Below are 22,735 nucleotides of genomic sequence, written 5' to 3' on the forward strand. Positions count from 1 at the left end.
AACTTTACTGTTTACTGGGGCATAAACAATATTAAAGAACCACACCAACCGTTGAGTTACTGGAAAAGCTTTGTCAATTTGCACTACGGAATCTAAACTTAAATTCGATCCTCTATTTGCCTCGTGCGTGACTTCTGGATTTTTTCCAATAGACGTCGTTGGAGCTAACAGACCAGCCTCACTCGAGCAACCTGGCACAGCAAGCTTAGCATCAAATCCGCGTTCATCTTTCAAACTGCGAGGATCTCGAATGGCACTGGTGGGAAGGAACTCTCTAGTCAGGAATCGTAGTCAATCAACTATATTTTTAAATTACCTGTGTGTTGACATTCCTCCTTCCACCATTCGTAAAGACATATCATTTAAGCAAGAAGCTATTAAACACCGCATGTTTATTGTAATTTTACAAAAACTCGCTGTAAATTTTACATAAACAAAAACAATTTTGCCATCCAATGAAGTATATACGGGTGTGGCGATGTTCATTAAGTTGGATCAGTGAAACGAAAAAATTTCATCGTAATGTTGGTGGAATCGACCGGTCATGATCAAGCGGGACGTAGATCTAAAAAAGCAATCCCCATTATTTAGTGCGGTTTGATTTGATAGTTCTTTCGGTCATTAATGACTATTCGGATTTTTCATAATTAAATAAATTAAATACAAATAAATGTTTTCCACACCTCTTTATATTACATTGGTTGCAATTTTGTATTTATGTTTAGTCCACGAAATTTTGACAGTTTCACCCTCCTGGTCTGTAGATTATCTACCGTCTGTAATCCGCATTCATCAGATTCAATCTGGCATCTCTGTTGCCAAACGTCAAAATCATCTGTTGTACTGGTACAGTTGTGCAGGTCGTGGTCGTGCATTCGAGCCGTGCATAAATAGAAAAATATTGGTGCAGGAAACTGCGCAGTGAAAAGAAAAAGGAAAATCTTTATTTGCGATTGTGAAATACCTGTCCTTCAAGTTTTTAAGAACAACAAGAAACCAAAACAATGTCTACATTGCAGAAAGGATTCAATTCTTTAATGAAATTACGTCGAGCCCAAAGTGCTCCGATTGCTCTCTACCATGCAAATGTGCTTGATCATTATGAGAACCCGAGAAACGTTGGATCGATGGACAAGAAAGAGAAAAACGTCGGAACCGGATTGGTTGGTGCACCGGCTTGTGGTGACGTCATGAAGTTGCAAATTCGGGTTGATGAAAATGGAAAAATTATCGATGCTAAATTCAAAACATTTGGCTGCGGATCAGCCATTGCTTCTAGCTCACTGGCTACCGAATGGGTAAAGGGAAAAACACTTGACGAAGCAAGAAAGCTTAAGAATACTGACATTGCAAAGGAATTATCTCTTCCTCCGGTAAAGCTTCATTGTTCCATGCTGGCTGAAGACGCTATTAAAGCCGCCTTGGAAGATTACAAGAAGAAGCAAGATAAATAGATTGTTACCCTACAGGCATAGCATTACACGAGTAATTAAAATCTGGTTATGTAAATTAGAATGAGAGAATGATAAAATAAATGTATGTACAGCTCTAAGTGTTTGAAAAACTAAATTATTTTTTTGTTTTTGTTATAGAGAGAAAAACTCGCAATTTTCATCAACTACAATTACAATTTGAGTTACCAATTTTTCTAGTTCAATGCGATGGGGTTGAATGGGACCTATTCTGCGAGGCGAGAGACGTGAGAATCCCAATTTCGTTGCACTGCCACTCCGATTCACTTCTGTGTTTTGCAAATCGAGTTCCATGTCGCGAAAGGTCCGTCTTAATACTTCACATTTGTTTCAACTCGACTAACGCCGAACGAAACACGAGTGTCAGCGAATTTGTCGTCACGTCACTAGCCTCGCTGAATAAGGCCCACCGTATGGATTATTAGCCTGAATAGAAAATTGGCAAATAAAACTATTTAAAGGTAACATAGTACAAAACTACATATACTTTTTAATTGAATGTATACTTGTCTTAAAAATTATATGTAAGTGGAGAGCTTCTTGAGAAAACTCTTCATAATTTTCTGGATAAATTGGAAGTTAGTATTTAGTCGATATGTAACTTCTATTGATAAATTTCCATTTCTGAAACCACGTGTTAATAGTCTTCTCAAAACTAATTAAATTGAGAGGAAGGAAAACTGCTGGGATGAGTCACTTTCAGAAATCGAAAATTATTAAACGAAGGGTATCAAAGAGAACGAAATAATCCAAATTCAAATTATGGGTATGATTATTAATGCTTTTATACGATGAATAAATTACGACAGTGTTCAATAGGTTGAATGATCGTTTTATTCACCACATAGCTCGCTGCACTCCAGACAATTTATTGTAATCGGCGAAGTGCCTCCAAACGATACGGCTAACGCGCCACCGATGCACAATGCCACGGGGCCGCGAGGTAACAGCGCACCGTTCCCGAACACGTACCAGTGAAGTGTCTCGAGGAAAAGCATGGATTTCAGCGCTTGCCAGCTCGCGTAGCTCAACAGGCAGGATTGTATTTTTACGCAAGGAATTGACACGCAGTCGATCTTTCGCATTATCTACCACAATCCTTCGTCGCTTGGCATCTTTAAGCATTCGCCAGTCGGTCCACTTGTTACGAACTTGTTGAAACTGTAAAGAAAACGACGGATCACATTAAGCATTTAAATTAGGTTTAATTGTTTTACCCCGACACTGGCTACATTATGACGTATCCCTGAAAAACGGTTTAGAAAACTACCGAACAGCATTTTCGAAATATTTTGCAAGGATCTCACTGTGAGTTAAATAGAAGAAATAAAACTATTATGTCAACAGATGAACTCAACTAAGGTAAAGATTTTTATAGATTTGGTAAATAATTTTGTTTGAATGTTGATTATGCAAGAGATCAGTAGAGAGGGTAGAGAGCAGAGATGCCATATTTTCTAAAAAAAATGTCTGCAACTGCTCGAAAACCGAAAAAATCGAGCAGTTTTCCGGCTACTCGAATTTTCTGGTTTAAAAATAATCTGCGAAAATCTGCACACTTTCTTAGGAAGTCTGTGAAAGTTTAAAGAGCTTCGAACAAAAATCTGCAACAAAACAATAAAAGTCAGAAAAACTGCAAATATCTGCAAATTTATAATGATCTGCAAGACCTTTCCAAAAATCTGCAATTTGCAGACAAATCTGCAAATCTGGTATCCCTGGTAGAGAGCCTTATGTCGAATTTGTTTATTCAATCCGGGTTGAAACTGAATGAATTTTATCTGTCAGATAGGAGCAAATGAACACAAAAAGTTCATTCAGTTCCAATCCGGATTGAATAAGGTTTTGCAAGGTGACGTCACGAATGAACGCAATTCATCCATTTGACATCCACTCGTGGTTTGTTTACTATTTGTTAGGCAAACACAATATGCATAAACTGCAGTTAAATGTTTTAAAAGCGTATTGTCCAGCAGTGTCGCCCTCTAAACTACTCGGAATGGCAGTTTTTGTGCTTTTCTGCCCTGCCGCAGACGCCTTTAACAATATTCACTTTAATCATTTTAACCCGCATTCTAAGTCGATGTAAACAAACCACTGATAGACGTCAAAAAAGCGAGGTTATGCTCGCCCGTGCAAAACCTTATAAACAAATTCGACATTAGAGAGTCGCCATGGTCGCCATCTTAAACCATAAGTTCCCGATAAAAAATCCCCCCTACTTTTCCCCCGATTTAGTAGGTTCGCGTCGGCTGAATCGCCCGATTTTGGACCCGACGAATCGGCCGATTGTTGCAACGACGCTTATGGGAGTTTAACAGGGCGATCTACCGATTCGTCGGTATGTTTAATCGATCGACAAAAACCGACTAAATTGGCTGTTTAGTCGGGTGATGAAATAAAGGTGTCTGATGGAACCAAACGAAATAGGTTGATCAATCGGGAGATAAAATTTGTCAATATACCGACGAAATAAGTGGATTAATTGGTGTATGTAGTTAACTTGCCTACCAAAGCCGATCAAATCGGTGGAGGAATCAGATGACGAAATACGTAAATCATACGAAATAGGTGGATTAATCGATGGAGAAAATTTTGTAACCTACGGAACCATACGAAATAGGTCGATTATTTGGGACATAAAATTTATCAATACAGACAAAATAAGTGGATCAATTTGAGCATTATATTGAAGTCTATAAAACCAAACCTAGTTCTAATAAAAATGCTCCTAATAATACCCTGAAAGTGGCCCTCTTCAACAACTCCTCCTGCCTCAGGAACAGAGATGCCCACTGTGCGGTATCGCTCGACCAGTTTAAAAGCGACTTTCGACTTCTGAGAATTGGCGACCAGCGGTCCAAGACCGAGTTGAACGAAGAAGACTGCTTGAAATAGCACGAGCGACGTCGGCGCGATGACAACCTGTAACGATCAGAAGGTAATTATTTGGAATCGAAAAAAGCTGTTCATTGAAGAAATTTCTCTCTTCTGCGGAACATACACGAACACTTATATTTACTCCTATAGTTTAATTTCACTAACCTGCTCATCCTTCATGAAGCCAGTCGATCAATTTCCTCCGCAGAACCAATCCGTTCCCATCGTGACAAAGGAGATGAACTTGTCGTAGGACCTTTTCGATTCCATGCCTCATTGACGGCGACGCAGATCCGGACGGAGTTCCTTTAAGCAAGATATAAACCGAGTCAAGAGCAGCTTGTTACTGGACCTAACCTCTATCTCCGTTGTGTGGCTCCACAATCCGATAGGAAAAAATAGTCGCACGATAATTTTCAGTGCGAAATTCCAACTAAAATAGCGATAATAAGTTACAAATTCAATGCAGCTGTCTTTTTATGTAAAGGATACTTACCTAGCTATTCAAATAAAGAACAAGTGAATTAGAAGTAAACTGGCCTTGTTCAAAAATCAATCAGACTTAGCTGTCAAAACATCATTCTGTACAGAGTAAACCGATCATCATCTGATTTAATCGTTACCCGACGGTAACAGATTAAATATACCAATGCGTCGGGTGACGGAGACAACCACCCAACGCGATCCGACGAAGTCGGTTGATTAATAGGTTGATTTCTTCGGCATCCTATTTCGTCGATAGATGCGTAAAACAGCATCTGTCAAAATTTTCTATTGGGTTCTAATCGAACAGAATCAGTTGTCAAAAGTAAAGAGACCTGCCACAAAGGGACGGATAAGCCAACTGTCAAACAGAACAGTGAGAGGTATTTTTTGCTGGAGCAGCATTAGGAAAATGTAAGGCTCTCTAAGGTACGGCAAACGCGGCATGTTTGTGTTCGTAATATGCTAAAAAGTATAGGTGTGTTAGTGTCACCGTTGTACGGCACAATGTTTATGCTTTTTTATGCCCGTAGAAGAATAGGGCGAGATTGACGTCAGTCTTGCTGTTTACATTTGCGCTGCTAAAACCGCTAAAACAAACAAACGGTACGTTGTTCCACACCTCTACTACTTCACATCGCTATCTAACCACGTCCCGTTCTAAAAGTACCAGTGCAAACAGTATAGACGAGTTTCAGTAATTTTAGTGTCCACAGAATATATCGATTTTTATAACTTTTATTACCAGCAGCTTGGCCAAATTGAGGAATCTTAACCTAACAGTTTAAAAATTGTTTTTCAAATTCCTACTTAGGTTTAGTTTCCGCTTCACTAACATATCGAACATATAATGTTGGCTCCGGCAACGGATCTGGCGGAAATTCTGATTCTTCCAAATATGAGCAAGCAATTGCTAAAGTGCTTCCATCGTAACTGAATGCCAGAGATGATATAGAACTGTCGTACAAATGGAACTGGCACAATCGTTTTTTGTTAAAGCCATCCCAAATGTTCACGTAGCCATCTGAACCACCAGTAGCGAATGTGTTAAATACATTATGAAAACTAAGCGCATTCACTGGATAGATAAGTTCAGTATTATTTTCTTTCGAACGATGGCATTTGAATGCAAACTTTTTTTTCTGAACCTCTGGATCCATATCAAAATATTCAACTGCAACCCTGCCTTCGATAGAACTCATTACATAGCCTTCCTTATTCGGAAAGCAGCGAATCGCTCTTGTTTGGAATTTTAGTGAAGATTCTCTTCTTGTCAGATACTGTCCCATATTACGTAGATCCCATACAAGCACCTTTCGCTCAGAGGTAGCAACGACTAATTTCTCATCAATGCAGCTCATAGAGTAAACCTTTCCATTACTTTGCTCGTACCTTCCAACACAATCCTTATCTCGAACGTCCCACATCTTGATGGTTTTGTCCCAGCTTCCGGTTAAAATCCCATTCACTTTGGATGAATATTCCACGCATTTAACCGGAGCATCGTGGGTACCTAGAATACTCTCGGCGTGTGTATTAAGGTCATATAGCTTAACCAAGTTATCCAAGCCGCCACTGACCGTTCGAACCGAATCCTTAAAAGAAATTCATTTAAGATGTATATTACTCTTACCAAAAGTAAACAATTAAGCTTACATGGAATGCACAATCCAGTATTGGTGCATCGTGATAGTACTTTTGTCGAAGTGTATTGTTAACTACATCGTACAATCGGACGCTAGAATCCCAACTCGACACCAGCAAAAATTGGTTTGTTTGCGGAGAAAACTTCACTGACGATATTATGTCAGTAGGAGCATTTTGAATTTGTGTTTCCGGTTTACGTTCCATCGGTGTGGAATCTTAAATAAAATATTTAATGCTCGGCAATTCTTTTGGGCAAATATTTTGGCGGACGTTTGCTTTTCAACCTTTTTTTCCTTTTTGCTCTATGAGAAATACAAACTGTGACGCTCAGACGCAGAAATTTGAAAAAAAAGAACTGTCAAGCAGGGATGCCAGATTAATCTAAGAAAGATAGCTTCAACTAGAAATACTCAGAGGTGAGAGATACGCAGATAAGCAGCCATCTTGGGCATCTTGGGAGCCAATCGAATCGAGCAGCGAGAATTATTGTCAAAAGAGAGCCAATCGAACACGCATACTGTTTGCTTACATGTAGAAAGCCTTAGAGAGTCGCCATCTTAAACAGAAATTTCCAATTGAACCAGAGCTGCCACAAATACAGATATTTGTGCATGCATAACCCAAGTAACAACGGTAGCTGAATTTCAAGAGCAATGGCTGTTTACGGGTTGGTTTAAGGTGATCAAAGCTGCATAAAGTAAGCACTCAAATGGTGTTTAAATAAGCGATGTTTAAGATACTTTCAAACCAGTTTAAGAAGTTTTTCAAACCAGTTCTCTACCAAAAGCTGATAAAAAAGCTTAATAGACCTTTCCAGTTATGTGTGTATTGGTGCTTGAAAATGAGGCAAACAACAGTAAACAAAAGAGATGCATTCCTTGGGGGGCTCTGTAGCCGCAAGGTTACCGAGTCTGCTTTGACAAGCGAATGGTCATGGGTTCGAATCTTAGTAGAATCAGGCCATTCGATGTCAAAGTGACTTTAGCATGGGTTTATTCTCAGGCCCCTCATCGCCCTTCCTTCATGCTGAGTTCTATATTATCCCGATATGGCCTATTGACAGTGCAAAAATGAGACCCTTGTAGTAAAAATGCACTGGTTTGCTACGCCAGGGATGACTATAATTGGGGACTGTGCGCTGTCATGTGGAACGAGGTGGATAAAGTAGAGTAAAGCATTGAAAGAAGGGTACCCAATTACACACAAGCACGCATAAAAAAAGAAATTCAATAAGCATATCGCTCACTCAATAGCGACTATAGCTAAAATAAATGCAGTGCGGGTTATACAACAAACACCCGGGCGATATCACAATAGATCTAACTTACTGGTCGCAGTGATGAGTCCATACAGGAAAAAAAAAAAGATGCATTCCTTTGTCACCAAGGTACAGAATGAGTTTCGTCTTCCGCTGGCTTAAATACCAGCAAATTTTCAAAATATGTGCTTGAATTTGGAACAGGATGAAAAATTTGACCGAAATATGTGCTCTGCAGTGTGGCAAACGGAGAAACACAACTAGTAATCGCTATTTTTCGGTCGGTGTTCCTCCAGCATCAGCTGTTCCCCAAAATGAGGTAAACATCATGTATATACACGCGTATTTCGTGTTCGCTAGTGTGGGTGCTTGAGCTGTCAGAAAGCTCTATAGCGGATTTTTTTTGCTAAACAATCTGCTTCTAAACAGCCATAAACATAAAATCGATTTACGGCTGCTTAAAGGTGTTAAAATGTAGAGTAGAAGCTTTCATTAGGCTTACAGCTTTCAAACTACTTTAAGTCTGCTTAAGGGTGTTAAAGTGGCTTTACAAACTTCTACTAAGTTTTCTTTCGGCTCACAGCACACATAGTGTCAGATCATAGTATTTCGCAATTCGGCTGACAGCAAAAGTTTGTCAGTTATCGACATTATCGACTGCTTCACGCTAGGCGGGCTAGGCTTCAGGTGTAAAGATATTCTCACTGTCTGTTCTGCAGATGCATATGGGGCGGATCATACGGTGAGTGCTTATAAATCAAAAGATGGCGGGTTCAATTCCCGGAAAAAAGACATGCATTTTTAATTAGCTAGCTTACCTGTACGAATTAAAGTTATTCGAAACTAAAAATATCGCGTACACGGCGAAATAAAAATAGGGACGTCGTTCCATTTTATTTAAATTTAAAAATAGATTTTTTTTGGCTGCATAAAGGTTAATGAAGCGTTGATTAAGCGACTGGAAAAGACTGGATTGCAAAACTTTCTCGTTCTAAAAATAGAATTGACAGCATTTCGCAAATTGGCTATTTAAAACAAGGGCATGGTGTGTTGCTAACTCTTTCCCATGTAGGAGTGAAGAGAGCAACTTTCAAATGGTCCTCGGTAAAGGGGAATTCCCAGCAAATTTTTTGGTTCTTGTCAAAATTAACATTTTGGTACCTATGCGTGGGACATCGAAAATGTATGAATTTGACAGCCACTTCACCCCGTAGATTTAAAAGTGCAAAAAAGTTTCTATTAAGCTTCATTGCAGCTTCGAAAGCAGCTAATAATTAGCCTGAAGCTTGATAAAATCACCAGATTTAGATGTTAAAGAGCTGAAAAAAGCTTTTCATTTCTAAACCTAAATCATAGATCAGTCACAGGTTGAATAAAATCAGCTATAAAAGCGTTTGATCAGCCTGAAATTGTTACTTGGGAAATTTGGGACCCATCAATCATTTCAGTTGCTGTGATTTCTGGTTACTAATGTTCCTGAATTTCCTGAATCTTTTATTTAAAAGATTGGATCGAGAAAATAAACTACTCCGGAGAAAACGGTAGGGTCCCAAATTTATGCATGCACAAATATCTGTATTTATGGCAGCTCTGAATTGAACAGAATCAGTTGTCAAAAGTGTTGTGTATTAAATTTACCCAAAAAAGGGTATAATTTTAAGAACGTGTAATTGATCGAAATCGATCAATTATATCAATTAATTATGGCGGTCTTTCTGGCAACACTGTCATCCGATAAAAAAAGTAGAATACACGAGCCGGTCTCGGCAGTCTAAGTTGAACTTCCAACGTGAACTAGTGTTGAGTGATCCGAACTCCTTTACCACGATCTACGACTATTTACCATCTGGAGTGATTCCACCTTGCTATTCTTTTCGGCTTTACCCGGACGCACAGGAAGGACTTTAAAGTGGCGACGAGGAAAATTGGTTTTTATCGCGGTAAGTGATAGTTTTTTTTATTTTACGGCACGAGGCCAGTGGAAAGTTATTCTTTTCGGCTGGTGCTGTAAGCAAAAAAATCAAACGAAAAAGTGTGTTGCGGCGTGCATAAACGCTAGAAAAACAGCAGAAAAAGGTAATTTTCGGTAACGGTGGAAAGCAATTTGTGCGTGGGTGAAATAAAAACTCCATTTTGTGGCGCTTTGGTAAAGGTGTTTCTTTTTTCTTTCTTTCGTTAAGAACAGCGGAACAGACAATAGAATTAGTAAATCTATTGTTGGGAAAAACAATAGTTAGTATTTCTATTGTTCTGAGAGATAATAGATCTCCGATTCTTTTTGCTAAAGGACAATCGGTCCTGACAAAGGAATAATTATTTTATTCTAATGTTTTTTTTTTCTCTGTTTCTTTGGTGAAAAAACGTAACACGGCGTTTAGTGCTTTTTACATCGTTTGACTTTGCTGGTTTGGATTCCGGCACCTGCAGTAGAAAAGAATTTGGCAAAAGACGTTGGAAAAAAGGATAAAAGGAAAAAAAAAACCTAAAGGAAAAAGTGCTGAAAAATTTTGGAAATTAAATTTATAATTGAAAACCCTTTTGCCACGGACGATCTGGTGAGTTTCTTTTGTTTTATATTTTGTAACACTGGGCAAATTGTGATATTGAATTTTTATTTTCTCTTGCCCATTAAAATAAATTACCACAATATTGTTACAATATATACATATAATCATCCACATATCAGTGACAAAAAGTGACCTATGAAAATATTTTTTATAAATTTTCTTTTAACGTGAATTCGGTGGAAAATTTTGTTGTTCTTTGGAGATTTGGTTTTCTCCTAAATTTTTTTTGGAAATAATTTTTATTGAATTTTTTTTTGAAAAATGTCTTCAACTTTCTCCACCACAATAGAGCCTTACCGTAAAGGTACTTCTTTTACCCAATGGGTTGAAAGATTGGATTTCTTTTTCATGGCCAATAAGATAACTGATGATGACCGCAAAGCTCATTTCATTACCCTTGGTGGTCCTCACATATACGCCGAGCTGAAACTATTGTTTCCAACGGGAAATCTGGTGGATGTTTCGTTAACTACCATGATAGAGAAACTGAAAATGCGTATAGACAAAACGGCGTCAGGAATTTGTCAGCGAATCTCTTTTAATCAGCGGGTGCAAAGAGCCGATGAAACGGCCGAAGATTTTTTATTAGCCTTAAAACTGCAGGCGGAACATTGTTCATACGGGTTATTTAAAGACACTGCAATACGGGATCGTTTATTAGCAGGACTCAGGGATGTTACCTTAAAGCAAAAAATTCTTGGTGAATCTGATCAGACGCTTGAGGCGGCTGAAAAAGTGATTCAAACGTGGGAAGCAGCGAAAAGTAGCGTGGAAAGTTTGTCATCTGGCTCTAGATCTACTAATATGACTATTGAGCAAGTGGCATCTTTGCATAGACCTGGTGACCCGGTTGGTCCAACAATGGGCAGATTTTTAAAACTCGATAGGCTAATAAAAGAACAGGAGGAGAAGGACAAACTTTCGGTAAAGGAGAGGTTGGGGTACCAACCATATAATAAACATTTTTCTAATAAAAAGCGGTTCCAACCAAGCAAGCGTTGGAATTCTACAACAAAATTTAAGCCAGCTGAGTATAGGGAAGAACAATTTAGATCATCCGGTGGTTATAAAGATTATCGCGTCTGTGATTTTTGCGGAATAAGGGGTCATTTGAAGCGGCGATGCTTCAAACGCAAGGACTTGAAGAGGGAAGCTATTAACCTTGTAGATCAAATAAAACCGGGGCCATCGGGAACACAAAATTTAGCTGACCTTATGCAGAGGATGAGAACCGACGAGATTGACGAGACTGACAGCGATTCGGACGAAGGTAACTTGGAGTGCATGAATATAATTTCGATTAACAGGATAAGTGAACCATGTTTAGTGTCCGTCCGGGTTGAGGATAAATCTTTAGAAATGGAGGTTGACTGTGGCTCCTCCGTTTCGGTAATAAGTAAAACACAGTATTTCTCTCTTTTTACAAACTCTTTACGAAAATCAGCTAAACAATTGATAGTTGTCAATGGTGCTAAACTTATGATTGAGGGAGAAGCTAAAGTTTTGGTTTCATTCAGGGGGAAAACTGAGTTGTTAAAGCTTTTGGTTTTGAATTGCCAAAATCAATTTATTCCTCTTTTTGGCAGGCCATGGTTGGATGCCTTTATCCCGAACTGGAGAAAGTTTTTCTCAGATTTTCTGGAAATAAACAATGTTGCTGAAAATAGTTCTAACTTAATTGTTCCAGAAATTAGACATAAATTTGGTCATTTATTTAAGAAAGATTTTTCTTCGCCAATTGTTGGATACGAAGCCGACTTGGAACTTAAATGTGATAGGCCAATATTTAAGAAGGCTTATGACGTTCCCTATCGTTTGAGGGATAAAATTTTGTTATATTTGGACAAGCTGGAGAGGGAGAAAGTAATTACTTCTATACAGACCAGTGAATGGGCGTCTCCAGTAATTGTAGTAGCAAAAAAGAATAATGACATTAGACTTGTAATAGATTGCAAGGTCTCTATTAATAAAATAATAGTTCCAAATACCTATCCATTACCCACAGCACAGGATTTATTTGCTGGTTTAGCAGGGTGTAAAGTGTTTTGTGCGTTAGATTTGGAGGGCGCATATACCCAGTTGTCTCTTTCACAGGAATCGAGGAGATTTATGGTGATAAACACTATTAAGGGTTTGTTCACCTATAATAGATTGCCACAGGGTGCTTCATCCAGTGCATCTATTTTCCAGCAGGTAATGGATCAAGTTTTAAATGGTTTAGAACATGTTTATTGCTACTTAGACGATGTACTAGTTGCAGGTACTAGCTTGGAAGATTGCAAGCAAAAGCTTTTTGAGGTTTTAAAAAGGTTAGAAAATGCAAACATAAAAATTAATTTTGACAAGTGCAAATTCTTTGTCACAGTTCTTCCATATTTGGGGCATATTATTAGCTCTAATGAGCTGATGCCTTGTTCAGATAAAATTGCCACAATTCAGCAGGCAAAGATACCAAAAAATGTAACGGAACTCAAATCCTTTTTGGGTTTGATAAATTATTATAACAAGTTTATTCCTAATTTGTCTTCTAAATTGTATTATTTGTACAATCTCTTGAAGAATGATGTAAAGTTTATCTGGAATAAAGACTGCGACAGAGCTTTTGAGGAAAGCAAAAAGGCATTAATAAATGCAAATATTTTGGAATTTTATGATCCTAATAAACCTATTGCAATTGTTTCAGACGCTTCTGGTTACGGTTTGGGAGGAGTAATTGCACATATCGTTGAAGGGGTTGAAAAACCCATAAGTTTTACTTCATTTTCTCTCAATGCAGCGCAAAAAAACTACCCTATTCTTCATCTAGAGGCTTTGGCTTTAGTTTCGACTATCAAAAAGTTTCATAAATATTTATATGGGAAATTTTTTTATGTATTTACAGACCATAAGCCTTTAGTAGGAATCTTTGGGAAAGAGGGTAAACATTCAATATATGTGACCAGGTTACAGAGATATATTCTAGAACTTTCAATTTACGATTTTGAAATCAAGTATAGACCTTCTGCTCAAATGGGAAACGCGGATTTCTGTTCCAGGTTTCCATTAGAGCAGATGGTTCCTAGCGATTATGATAAGGAATATATCAAAAGCATTAATTTCGGTCAAGATTTGCCAATTGACTATAAAAGGATTGCTTCAGAGACAAAGGATGATGCCTTTCTGCAGCAGATAGTAATTTATATGAAACGTGGTTGGCCTAAACGTCTTGACAAGCGCTTTGCTAATATATTTTCAAATCAGCAGGATTTGGAATTTTTTAACGAATGCTTACTCTATAAAGACAGGGTGATTATACCAACAGCAATGCGAAGCGATGTTCTGAAGCTTTTACACGCCAATCACGGGGGCATAGTCAAAATGAAGCAGTTGGCAAGAAGATACATATATTGGTTTGGTATAAATAATGATATAGAAAAGTTTGTCGCTAGTTGTGATGCATGCAACGGAATGGCGATAGTTCCAAAGTCAAAAGTACAGTCTCAATGGATTCCTACTACTAGACCTTTTAGTAGGGTACATATAGATTTCTTTTATTTCCAACATCACACTTTTTTGATTATCGTTGATAGTTTCTCAAAGTGGGTGGAAATAGAGTGGATGAAGAAGGGGACAGACACAGGTAATACCTTGAGAAAGTTGGTAGCATATTTTGCACGTTTTGGATTGCCTGATGTTCTGGTATCAGACGGTGGTCCTCCATTCAACTCGCAGGCCTTCGTAAACTTTCTTGAAAGACAAGGAATTAAGGTTTTCAAGAGTCCTCCATATAATCCTGCTAGCAATGGGCAGGCGGAGCGATTAGTAAGAACAGTTAAAGAGGTTTTAAAGAGGTTTTTGCTTGAGCCGGAAGTTGCCGAGTTAAATTTAGAGGATCAGATTAACTTATTTTTATTCAATTATCGCAATTGTTGTTCGACGGTTGATGGACGATTTCCATCAGAAAAGATTTTCTGTTTTTCTCCTAAAACACTAATAGATCTAATGCATCCGAGGAAAAGTTATAAACAATATTTAACAAAACTAACAACGCATGATCCACCTACGCAACCAGCTAATGATGTAATGGTAAAGGATAATTATGCTATAGATGTAGCGGATCCTTTCAAAAATCTGATGGCCGGTGATGAGGTGTGGTACAAAAATCACAACCTTCAGAACCATGCCAGATGGGTTAAAGCAATTTTTCTAAGACAAATTTCTAAAAATGTCTTACAGGTGGAAATTGGAAGCGTTCCAATAAACGCTCACAGGAGACAGCTTAGAGTAACACGTTCGGACCCGATGGTTCGACCAAATGTATTATACTCAGCAGGGGTTGCTGAGAGGACAAGCGAGACGGCAGAGGTAGCGGAGACAGGCGAGGCAGAAGAAGAATTAGGAAGTTTGCCGAAGGAGGTTTCAAGGAAAGGCCGGAAGAGAAAAAATGAAGAACTTTTTCCGGAAGAGATTTCCGGGAAAGATCGGAAAAGAAGAAAAGAAGAAAGGAAAGTCACTCCAATCAGGAGATCGACAAGAAAAAGAATATTAAATATCGATAAAGATTTTGTCTATAAATAATAATTGTTAAATACGATTTCGAATGTTTTATAGATATAAGATGTATATTCTTTCAAATGTTTTTTCTTAAGAGGGAAGAGCTGTTGTGTATTAAATTTACCCAAAAAAGGGTATAATTTTAAGAACGTGTAATTGATCGAAATCGATCAATTATATCAATTAATTATGGCGGTCTTTCTGGCAACACTGTCATCCGATAAAAAAGTAGAATACACGAGCCGGTCTCGGCAGTCTAAGTTGAACTTCCAACGTGAACTAGTGTTGAGTGATCCGAACTCCTTTACCACGATCTACGACTATTTACCATCTGGAGTGATTCCACCTTGCTATTCTTTTCGGCTTTACCCGGACGCACAGGAAGGACTTTAAAAAAAGTAAGTCCAATCGAACAGGAGACTTGTCAAAACACCGATTAGAGAGCCTTAAAAAGCACCCCATCGACATCTCTATATCGAGCTGCAAAACGTCAGCGACAGCATGTCCGGGGCTCAAAATTTGACAGCGGGCCCAAATCAGACTGCTGGCAGTTGAGTGAAACGCAGTGCTGACATGCTATCTCATTTTCGCACACACGAGATGTTGGCGGCGAAAACATTCTTCAAGTATGTTGTTATTATAGCATCGAGAAACTCGACATCTTTAAGTCGCTGGTTCTCGAAAGAATTAGCAATAACGGACAACTGCACCATAACCACAGAGAACAGATTAACAGGCTCGAAGGAAGTAATCGAATTTTTGTGTGTAAAAGCTGTCGGTGGCGCCCTCCAGAAATAGTTTGCCAAACGCATCAAAAAATATCCATGTACCTTTATCAATATTACTTTGTGCTGGAGTTACATAGCAGCGATGGCAGCGACATCAAGATTTAGTTTGCCACTTACTGCTCGAGGGGTGCTCTATTGAAGGATTACTCGTAGATTACATAAAAACCTTTTACACACTTTTTGTCGATTACCTGGTAGTCTGTTCTCTGTGGTTATAATTCATCGCGTACGAAAGGGTGGGAAATTGATAATATTTTCTAAAAAAAAATGTCTGAAACTGCTCGAAAACCGAAAAAATTAAGCAGTTTTTCGGCTACTCGAATTTTCTGATTTGAAAATAATCTGCGAAAATCTGCACACTTTTTTTAGCAAGTCTGTGAAAGTTTAAAGAGCTTCGAATAAAAATCTGCACCAAAACAATAAAAGTCATAAAACCTGCAAATATCTGCAAATTTATAATGATCTGCAAGACCGTTCCAAAAATCTGAAATTTGTAGACAAATCTGCAAGTCTGGTATCCCTGGATTGATAACTGGCAACCAGAGGTAATCAGTAAATCGCTATGTAAGCACAAATCGATCTCTTGTACTCTCATGGAACTGCCATATGGAAAGTTTGTGAAGATTTGGTGCAAAGTTTTGTCTATCCTTTTCACTCTTTAACAAACCTGTGCACCGACTTCACAAGTAGAACAAACTTGGGAAGGTGGCAGCACCGTTTCGCGCACAGTAATCATTTTTGTTGGATACCCCTCGGCCATATATGTATCGAGCAGTTCTGTTCCGTTTTTCGAGTAGATTCATAAAAAATCTGGCATCTCTGCGGTTGAGTCATCGTAATTTTTTCCAAATTGTAGCTGTAGTAGAAATCAGGCCAAATTTAGAGGATTTTTCGTTGTATTTTTCATAAAAATTAACAATCATCAATTGACGGCAGTAAGTACTACCCTAAGAACGTGAAAGTTGTTCAGATTTTATCCGTTTTCACGACTATTTCCGCTACGTCCAATCGTCGTTTGGAAACGTTTTGTATACGCTTATAACATGGCTTCGTTGAATCGGATTTTCACTAAGAGAATTTACAAGTATGAGGAAAATGAGCTAACAAGCAGTGGAAGTGAAACCGAATCTATCCAGGATGTAGAGGATTACGAAAGTGATGAATTTATTCCATCCAGAAAATGTATAGTTCCATCTGATGGCATTGTTTCCGGGCAGAAGCCAAAGAGAGACATGAAGTTGGAGCGGAATCCAACTCGTCGACCTAATCCTAAAATCTCTAACAGAAACGCACTGCTTGCACGTGAAAACCGTCGTCGCAAAAAGGAACATGTCGAGAGTCTTGAGAAAGAGCTGGATAAGTTGAAACATGTCAACAGAGTTATTCGAAAAGAGATGAAAAAGAAGACCAGAGCAGTTGAACAGCTAATGCGTGAGAAAAATTATTTGAAAAATGTTATTGCCAACAGAACTGGTATTATGAGAGTATTAGATGCGATTCGTGGATCAGGATTAAACATGACATCTTCTGATCTGAGCTATGTGAAAAATTCTTGCACCCCAGCTAGAAGCAGCAGCGACGAGGGATTTGCTTCTCCACATCCGATGCCATTGAACGAATTCAACAAGCACGGTACTGTCCAATCAGCGGTGGATCCTTTTCTGTCCAGCTTTCTGATCGAGTCCGAATTTTTATCTTCAGATTTAGGTATGGCCTCCCAGCAAATATTCGACGAAGAATTCAGTTGCTTCCCAGATGTAGAGGAGCTTCTATCTACGATGACAAACGGTCCAGCTGAATTCAGCAGTGAGCAAGTAATTAAAACAGAGCATAACTATTTTGAGCAAAGTAATTACGCCTCACCGAGATCAGGTTCCCCCGGAGCAGAAGAAGGCGGTGGTGTTTGCGTCCATATCGTACCCGGTGGCCGCGTTTCGGTAGAGTTTTGCGCTTCATGTGCGTTAAGCTCACACCGTGCATGGCTTGAAGACGTTCAGGATCGATGAATCAGGTTTAAGTAGAATGTCCGTATCATGTTATATGATTATAAGTAACTCTGTTCATATCTCATTCCTTTTTGTTGACGGTAGGAATTGTTCTTCTATACTTTCATTAAATACAAAATAGGGAATCTTTGCTTAGTTTCTATCATTTTCATCATTTTATAGAGAGCAAATCTAAAATAAAACAAGTTGGAGTAATGTCATAGAACTAAATTTGTAGTAAAAATGATCGCTGGAAACCGAAGATGAAAATTACTAGTTAATCTGTGTTGCAATTTCAGCTTTCGAGGGTTCGATTCTGGCAATTTCTAGCAACGGAAAAGGCGACGGAAACCAGCTTTACCGGCAATTTGCGCAGCTAGTGTCGACGGATACCATTAAGGTGGGGAGATTGTTTCCAACAGCTGGAATGCGATGAACAACCACCACTATTAAATCCCTTTTCAATTCGCAATTACAGACAGCTCGAGATTCTGCGGCAGCTCGAGTGAAAAGCATGATCAGTTATGGTGCATCAAGCTTGTCCGCTGTTTTGTATCGTTCCAAAATACGGACATCAGCAATTAGATACGGTGGAGTGAAGAAATGAGAATGTCTGAACAATAATTGATATTGCTGCTCTGATTGGAAGGCCTTTACATGTTAAGTTGCTGACACATTTAAAAAATAACTAGCTTCTAGCGTACTTAATTCAGTATTTCAATAATACTGAATCAGAATAATAGTACAGACAATTTAAGCTTTGATTTTATCTTTAATTCAATCAGCAAGTTGTTAATCTCTTGAAATCATTACTCATTTCTTCCGGGGATCACAGTCTAGTTGCTAAAAGTCCTGTGTCTATCAGTTCACGTTGCTTTCACCCAGTTTTCTGTCATTGGACTGTTCTTTCAGAGAATCGGTTCTGTATCCATGAGAGAGAGAATGCCGGTGGGGAACAGGAACATTGAATCATTGCCGAGCCAAAAACCAGCGCTTTTCGGTAGGTACTCTATTGCCATTATCTCCAACTTGTTGAATGTTTAATTTTTCTGTTAATTTTCAACTCGAAATAATCGCTACACAAAATAACGAATGATGTATAAAATCAGAAAACAATCCATTGAGAGGTCAGATTATGGCAGAATGAGTTTTGTTAATATGTAAGAGTCCGATTCAGGATTTTTTAGAGGTAAGCTTAAACTTTAATTAAAAATTTACAGTACTATAAGGATTCCAATGAAAATAATCTTAAATGGATGGTTAATAAAAAACATCCTGTAGTCGTTTGGAAATACATCACTGTTAGTGGTTGAAATTATATGCAAATCCGAAATGTTACCATGCAAAACTGGGTACAACTTATTGAATTTGATTTCGCAATTCCCAAAAATTTGAATTAACATAAGGATGAAATTAAAGAATGTTGCAAATAGGTCGAGAGAAGGCGCAAGAACTACACAAATATCTTCAGTCGTTTATCCATTTTACTCAGCGTACGGCACAATAGAATGAGACCAGCTAGAACAGATTATACACGACTTTGATTTTCCGGACAACCTAACATAATTGGTTAAAATGACGAACACCAGTTCGTATGTCGGGACACCCGTATTCTTTCGAATCTCGAAGAGGGTTACGCACGGTGATGGGCTATTCAATTTTGTCCTAGATAGTGTGATCCAGGAAGCAAGTATAGGTACGGATGGCACGATTTTCCGAATGTTTCAGTAAATAAATAGCGGTCACGTTTAATTCTAAATGTGGGCATATATTAAAGTTTTTTCAGACGACCAAGAACTGTAAAACACCCTTAGGACAGAGAGGGACGTTATCTGTCGCACGTGCTGGAGTTTTTTTTTGTTTGATTATAGTTACTTTGATAGCTTGGGTTCATAATATATGCGGAATTGGAGTTTAAACCCGGGTTCTCGGCGTAAGAGGCGTGAATGCTAACCACTATACTGGAATGGACCTCTACACTCAAAATATTCTGCACATAACTAATACTAAATTTCCATATGAAATTCCCACAAATTTGCATATAAACACAATCCTCCCAGAAATACACATAAAAAGTTTCGCGTACCCATAAATTATGTTTGGCATATAAAGTTCATTAACTGGGCCAACTGGGCACATTGCAAAAATCTATGTGGGAACTAAACGAAACTATACGAAAAGTTTTCTCAGTGTACGTGCTAGAGGTATTCAAAGCTTTTGCACATTTTTGGAGGTTTTTATTTAATACCATCAAACTTAACCATTTACTAACTACAACATTGCTTCGATAAAGTTATCAAACAAAAATACAATTCATTTTTTATATTGAAAGTCGAAGGTCTCAAACTGGTTTTAAAATTATTTCTTCTTTTCCTTATTCTCTTTCACCTCCTTAATTGTAGCATTAGACTCTGGATTAAGCTTGAAAATCTTGTAGTTAAGCAACGTTGCAAATGAACACCAAGCAAAGTATGGGACAAATAAATATCCAGCAACTTTGTTTACATTAAAAAATGCAAATCCTGTTGCCGCTACAGCGGCAGTCAAGGCACCTAGCTCCACATAGCTCTGAAATAAACAAGAAAATTATCACAGTGAATGTTCCAATTACAGCATTGCTTTGTTACCCATTTCAATTCATGTCGTTTGAAAAATATTGGAGTCCATGCCCAATTTAAGGCAAGCTGAGTTCCGTACAGAACCAGTGGACCCTGTGCAATGCCACTGAAGCCACCGCCATCTCTCCATACCAGATACGAAGCGTATCCCATGCCAGCATACAGCGAAGTCCATACCGGTCCAAAAATCCAGTTCGGAGGACGATAGGACGGAAAGTTCAGATTCTGGTACCAACCTTTAATTTCCTGTCGTGTTAGATAGCCGTTGACCCATCCTCCAAGCTGAGGCAAAGCAATTGCCCCTGCTATTTTGATAAAATCGCTGTTTTGAACCATATTGGGACCAGCTACGATCGACAATGACTCAACAATACCGGCAAAGGCAATTATATATGACAGACAAGCTCTTGCTCGCAAAATGCTAGTAGCGTTGCACAATTTACTTTATCTTCTCGTCAGCGATAGGAGGTAAATAACATAATACTAACGTAGAATAAAGCTAGGTATAAAGTATATTAGAAGTGTGTGGGTGATAATATATTTATTATAGCATTGATGAAAACTGTCGAGACCAAGTCGACCGCTCAGTTAATGAACGGAGTTGCGTTATTCATCTCGACAAAATGAGAAATCAATAAAAGTACAGCACCCTTACATTTTTTAGGTGGGGGCAAAATGATTTTAAGCATGTTCTGCGTCTTTTTCATTTTTTTTTTTGGCTTTATATGAAGTAACAAATGTGTAAAATTTGACAGTCAGTTGAATATGATGTTTTCCAATGCATTTGAAATTTACGTTGAATAACTGTCTTTTTTTACTATTTTAATTCCTATAGCATTAGGAATTTTAGGAAAGCAGCGAGAGAGCTGAAAACGGCAAAGTAGCTGGAAAGGACGGCATCCCCGCCGAACTTTTGAAAGTCGGGAGCGAACGGCTGTATTGTGAAATCGATCAGTTTATACTAAAGGTATGGACTGAGGAGGAATTACCTACGGACTGGTTGGAAGGTCTCATGCCCAATTTACAAAATACAAATACAAAATTCTCTCCTGCATCCTGTTTCTCAGACTGAGGCCGTTACAGGAAACCTTTGTTGGCGAATACCAGTGCGGTTTTCGAGAGAGACGCTCCACGACGGACCAAATGTTCACCTTGCGACAGATCCTCGATAAATTCCGGGAATTCAACTTGCAGACTCATCATCTGTTTATAGACTTCAAGGCGGCGTACAATTCAGTTAAACGAAACGAGCTGTGGCAGATTATGCTTGAACATGGTTTTCCAACAAAACTGATTAGGCTGATACGTGCTACCCTTGATGGTTCAAAATCAAGCGTCAGGATAGCGGGTGAGACATCGGACTCGTTTGTGACGTTAGAGGTTAGATGGTTTGAAGCAAGGTGACGGACTATCGAACTTGCTGTTCAACATTGCATTGGAAGATGCTATTCGAAGGTCCGGCGTACAGCGAACAGAACGGTACCATCATCACGAAATCTCATATGCTCCTAGGGTTCGCGGACGACATCGATATCATCGGTGTTGACCGTAGAGCTGTGGAAGAAGCGTACACGCATCTTAAGGAGGAAGCTGCGAGGATAGGGCTTATCATAAATTCTACCAAAACAAAGTATATGGTGGCTGGTAGAGAGCGTGGTAGCCCTTCGGGTGTTGGAACTGCGGTGATGATAGATGGAGATACTTTTGAAGTGGTCGACGAATTTGTTTACCTTGGTACGTTAGTGAATGTGACAACGATATGAGCCGTGAAGTAAAAAGGCGGATAGCGGCTGCCAACAGGGCCTTCTACGAATTACGTAGCCTGCTGAGGTCCCGTAGCCTACAACTCCGTACAAAACTCGCGCTCTATTAGACGCTAATTCGGCGTTTTCGAGCTTAAGATCCTGCGATCAATTCTTGGCGACATATTAGACGAAGGAGTGTGGCGCAGGCGCATGAATCATGAAATATACCAAGTGTACAAAGATGCGGATATTGTGAAGCGACTAAAATACGGCAGGCTATAATGGGCTGACCATGTAGCAAGGATGCCGGATGAGAGACCAGCGAAAACAATATTTAGCAGAGAACTCGACAGAGGCCGACGACTTCGAGGCAGACCCCGTACCCGTTGGATGAGCGCTGTTGACGAGGATGCTAGAACAGCGGGTGTTAGGGGCGACTGGAGAGTGGCAGCCCAAGACCGACTAATGTGGAGACGGCTCCTGAATTCGGCATGGATTCGATAAGCGGATTGGCGTCGAAAAAGTAAGTACACTAAAGTCTTATTTTACACGGTTTGTTTTTTTCGATTACTCGAGAACGGTGCAACTGAGGGACTATTTACAAACTACGTGACGAATGTCGGGCTTCTCCGAAATGTATTGAAAAATAAATGAATGGTCCGTAAGTTTCCTTGTTCTTAATAATCGAAAAAACAAACCGTGTAAAAAAAGTACTTGAGAGTAAAGTAAAGTAATTGCTATAGAAACCAAATCGAATAA

At 38.9% G+C, this 22,735-nt stretch overlaps 5 protein-coding genes across 9 annotated transcripts; 2 read left to right on the forward strand and 3 right to left on the reverse strand.

Moving 5' to 3' along the window:
• Nucleotides 1-839: 839 nt before the first annotated feature.
• On the forward strand, nt 840-1,559 carry LOC128745180 (iron-sulfur cluster assembly scaffold protein IscU). The gene has a single exon (XM_053842194.1). It carries the CDS (start codon nt 1,005-1,007, stop codon nt 1,452-1,454), a length of 450 nt encoding a protein of 149 aa, XP_053698169.1. The 5' UTR covers nt 840-1,004; the 3' UTR covers nt 1,455-1,559.
• A 737-nt stretch (nt 1,560-2,296) lies between these two features.
• Nucleotides 2,297-2,874, reverse strand: LOC128745400 (28S ribosomal protein S14, mitochondrial). Its single transcript, XM_053842467.1, has 2 exons — nt 2,690-2,874; nt 2,297-2,633 (listed from the first exon to the last, which is right to left on the reverse strand). Exons 1-2 carry the CDS (start codon nt 2,750-2,752, stop codon nt 2,310-2,312), a joined length of 387 nt encoding a protein of 128 aa, XP_053698442.1. The 5' UTR covers nt 2,753-2,874; the 3' UTR covers nt 2,297-2,309.
• Nucleotides 2,875-5,572: 2,698 nt separating this feature from the next.
• Nucleotides 5,573-6,768, reverse strand: LOC128744485 (mitotic checkpoint protein BUB3). The gene is made up of 2 exons (XM_053841534.1): nt 6,492-6,768; nt 5,573-6,430 (listed from the first exon to the last, which is right to left on the reverse strand). Exons 1-2 carry the CDS (start codon nt 6,684-6,686, stop codon nt 5,642-5,644), a joined length of 984 nt encoding a protein of 327 aa, XP_053697509.1. The 5' UTR covers nt 6,687-6,768; the 3' UTR covers nt 5,573-5,641.
• A 9,723-nt stretch (nt 6,769-16,491) lies between these two features.
• On the forward strand, nt 16,492-18,865 carry LOC128741900 (uncharacterized). Of its 5 annotated transcripts, XM_053838041.1 has the most exons (6): nt 16,506-17,260; nt 17,330-17,442; nt 17,501-17,652; nt 17,913-18,013; nt 18,092-18,613; nt 18,723-18,865. In XM_053838041.1, exons 1-3 carry the CDS (start codon nt 16,672-16,674, stop codon nt 17,567-17,569), a joined length of 771 nt encoding a protein of 256 aa, XP_053694016.1. In that variant the 5' UTR covers nt 16,506-16,671; the 3' UTR covers nt 17,570-17,652; nt 17,913-18,013; nt 18,092-18,613; nt 18,723-18,865. The 5 variants fall into 5 exon arrangements, with proteins under 5 accessions (XP_053694023.1, XP_053694016.1, XP_053693998.1 ...); XM_053838048.1 differs by having other exon boundaries at nt 16,492-16,563; nt 16,704-17,260; nt 17,330-18,013; XM_053838023.1 differs by having other exon boundaries at nt 17,330-17,652.
• A 960-nt stretch (nt 18,866-19,825) lies between these two features.
• Nucleotides 19,826-20,664, reverse strand: LOC128745289 (translocator protein). The gene is made up of 2 exons (XM_053842322.1): nt 20,241-20,664; nt 19,826-20,181 (listed from the first exon to the last, which is right to left on the reverse strand). The coding sequence occupies exons 1-2, from the start codon at nt 20,565-20,567 to the stop codon at nt 19,972-19,974; spliced, it is 537 nt and encodes a 178-aa protein (XP_053698297.1). The 5' UTR covers nt 20,568-20,664; the 3' UTR covers nt 19,826-19,971.
• Between the last annotated feature and the right edge of the window lie 2,071 nt (nt 20,665-22,735).

This window comes from Sabethes cyaneus, chromosome 1, assembly GCF_943734655.1.
Source record: "Sabethes cyaneus chromosome 1, idSabCyanKW18_F2, whole genome shotgun sequence".
Lineage (NCBI taxonomy): Eukaryota > Metazoa > Arthropoda > Insecta > Diptera > Culicidae > Sabethes > Sabethes cyaneus.

What these genes read in the sequence shown, in the direction of transcription:
- LOC128745180 (XM_053842194.1), top strand. Translation starts at nt 1,005, where the DNA reads ATGTCTACATTGCAGAAAGGATTCAATTCTTTAATGAAATTACGTCGA.
- LOC128745400 (XM_053842467.1), bottom strand. Translation starts at nt 2,752, where the DNA reads ATGCTGTTCGGTAGTTTTCTAAACCGTTTTTCAGGGATACGTCATAAT. An exon ending in ATAATGTAGCCAGTGTCGGG is followed by an intron (nt 2,634 to 2,689) that starts GTAAAACAATTA and finishes TTTTCTTTACAG; the next exon opens with TTTCAACAAGTTCGTAACAA.
- LOC128744485 (XM_053841534.1), bottom strand. Translation starts at nt 6,686, where the DNA reads ATGGAACGTAAACCGGAAACACAAATTCAAAATGCTCCTACTGACATA. An exon ending in TACTGGATTGTGCATTCCAT is followed by an intron (nt 6,431 to 6,491) that starts GTAAGCTTAATT and finishes ATTTCTTTTAAG; the next exon opens with GATTCGGTTCGAACGGTCAG.
- LOC128741900 (XM_053838014.1), top strand. Translation starts at nt 16,672, where the DNA reads ATGGCTTCGTTGAATCGGATTTTCACTAAGAGAATTTACAAGTATGAG. An exon ending in GAACGAATTCAACAAGCACG is followed by an intron (nt 17,261 to 17,329) that starts GTACTGTCCAAT and finishes TTTTATCTTCAG; the next exon opens with ATTTAGGTATGGCCTCCCAG.
- LOC128745289 (XM_053842322.1), bottom strand. Translation starts at nt 20,567, where the DNA reads ATGGTTCAAAACAGCGATTTTATCAAAATAGCAGGGGCAATTGCTTTG. An exon ending in AACGACATGAATTGAAATGG is followed by an intron (nt 20,182 to 20,240) that starts GTAACAAAGCAA and finishes TGTTTATTTCAG; the next exon opens with AGCTATGTGGAGCTAGGTGC.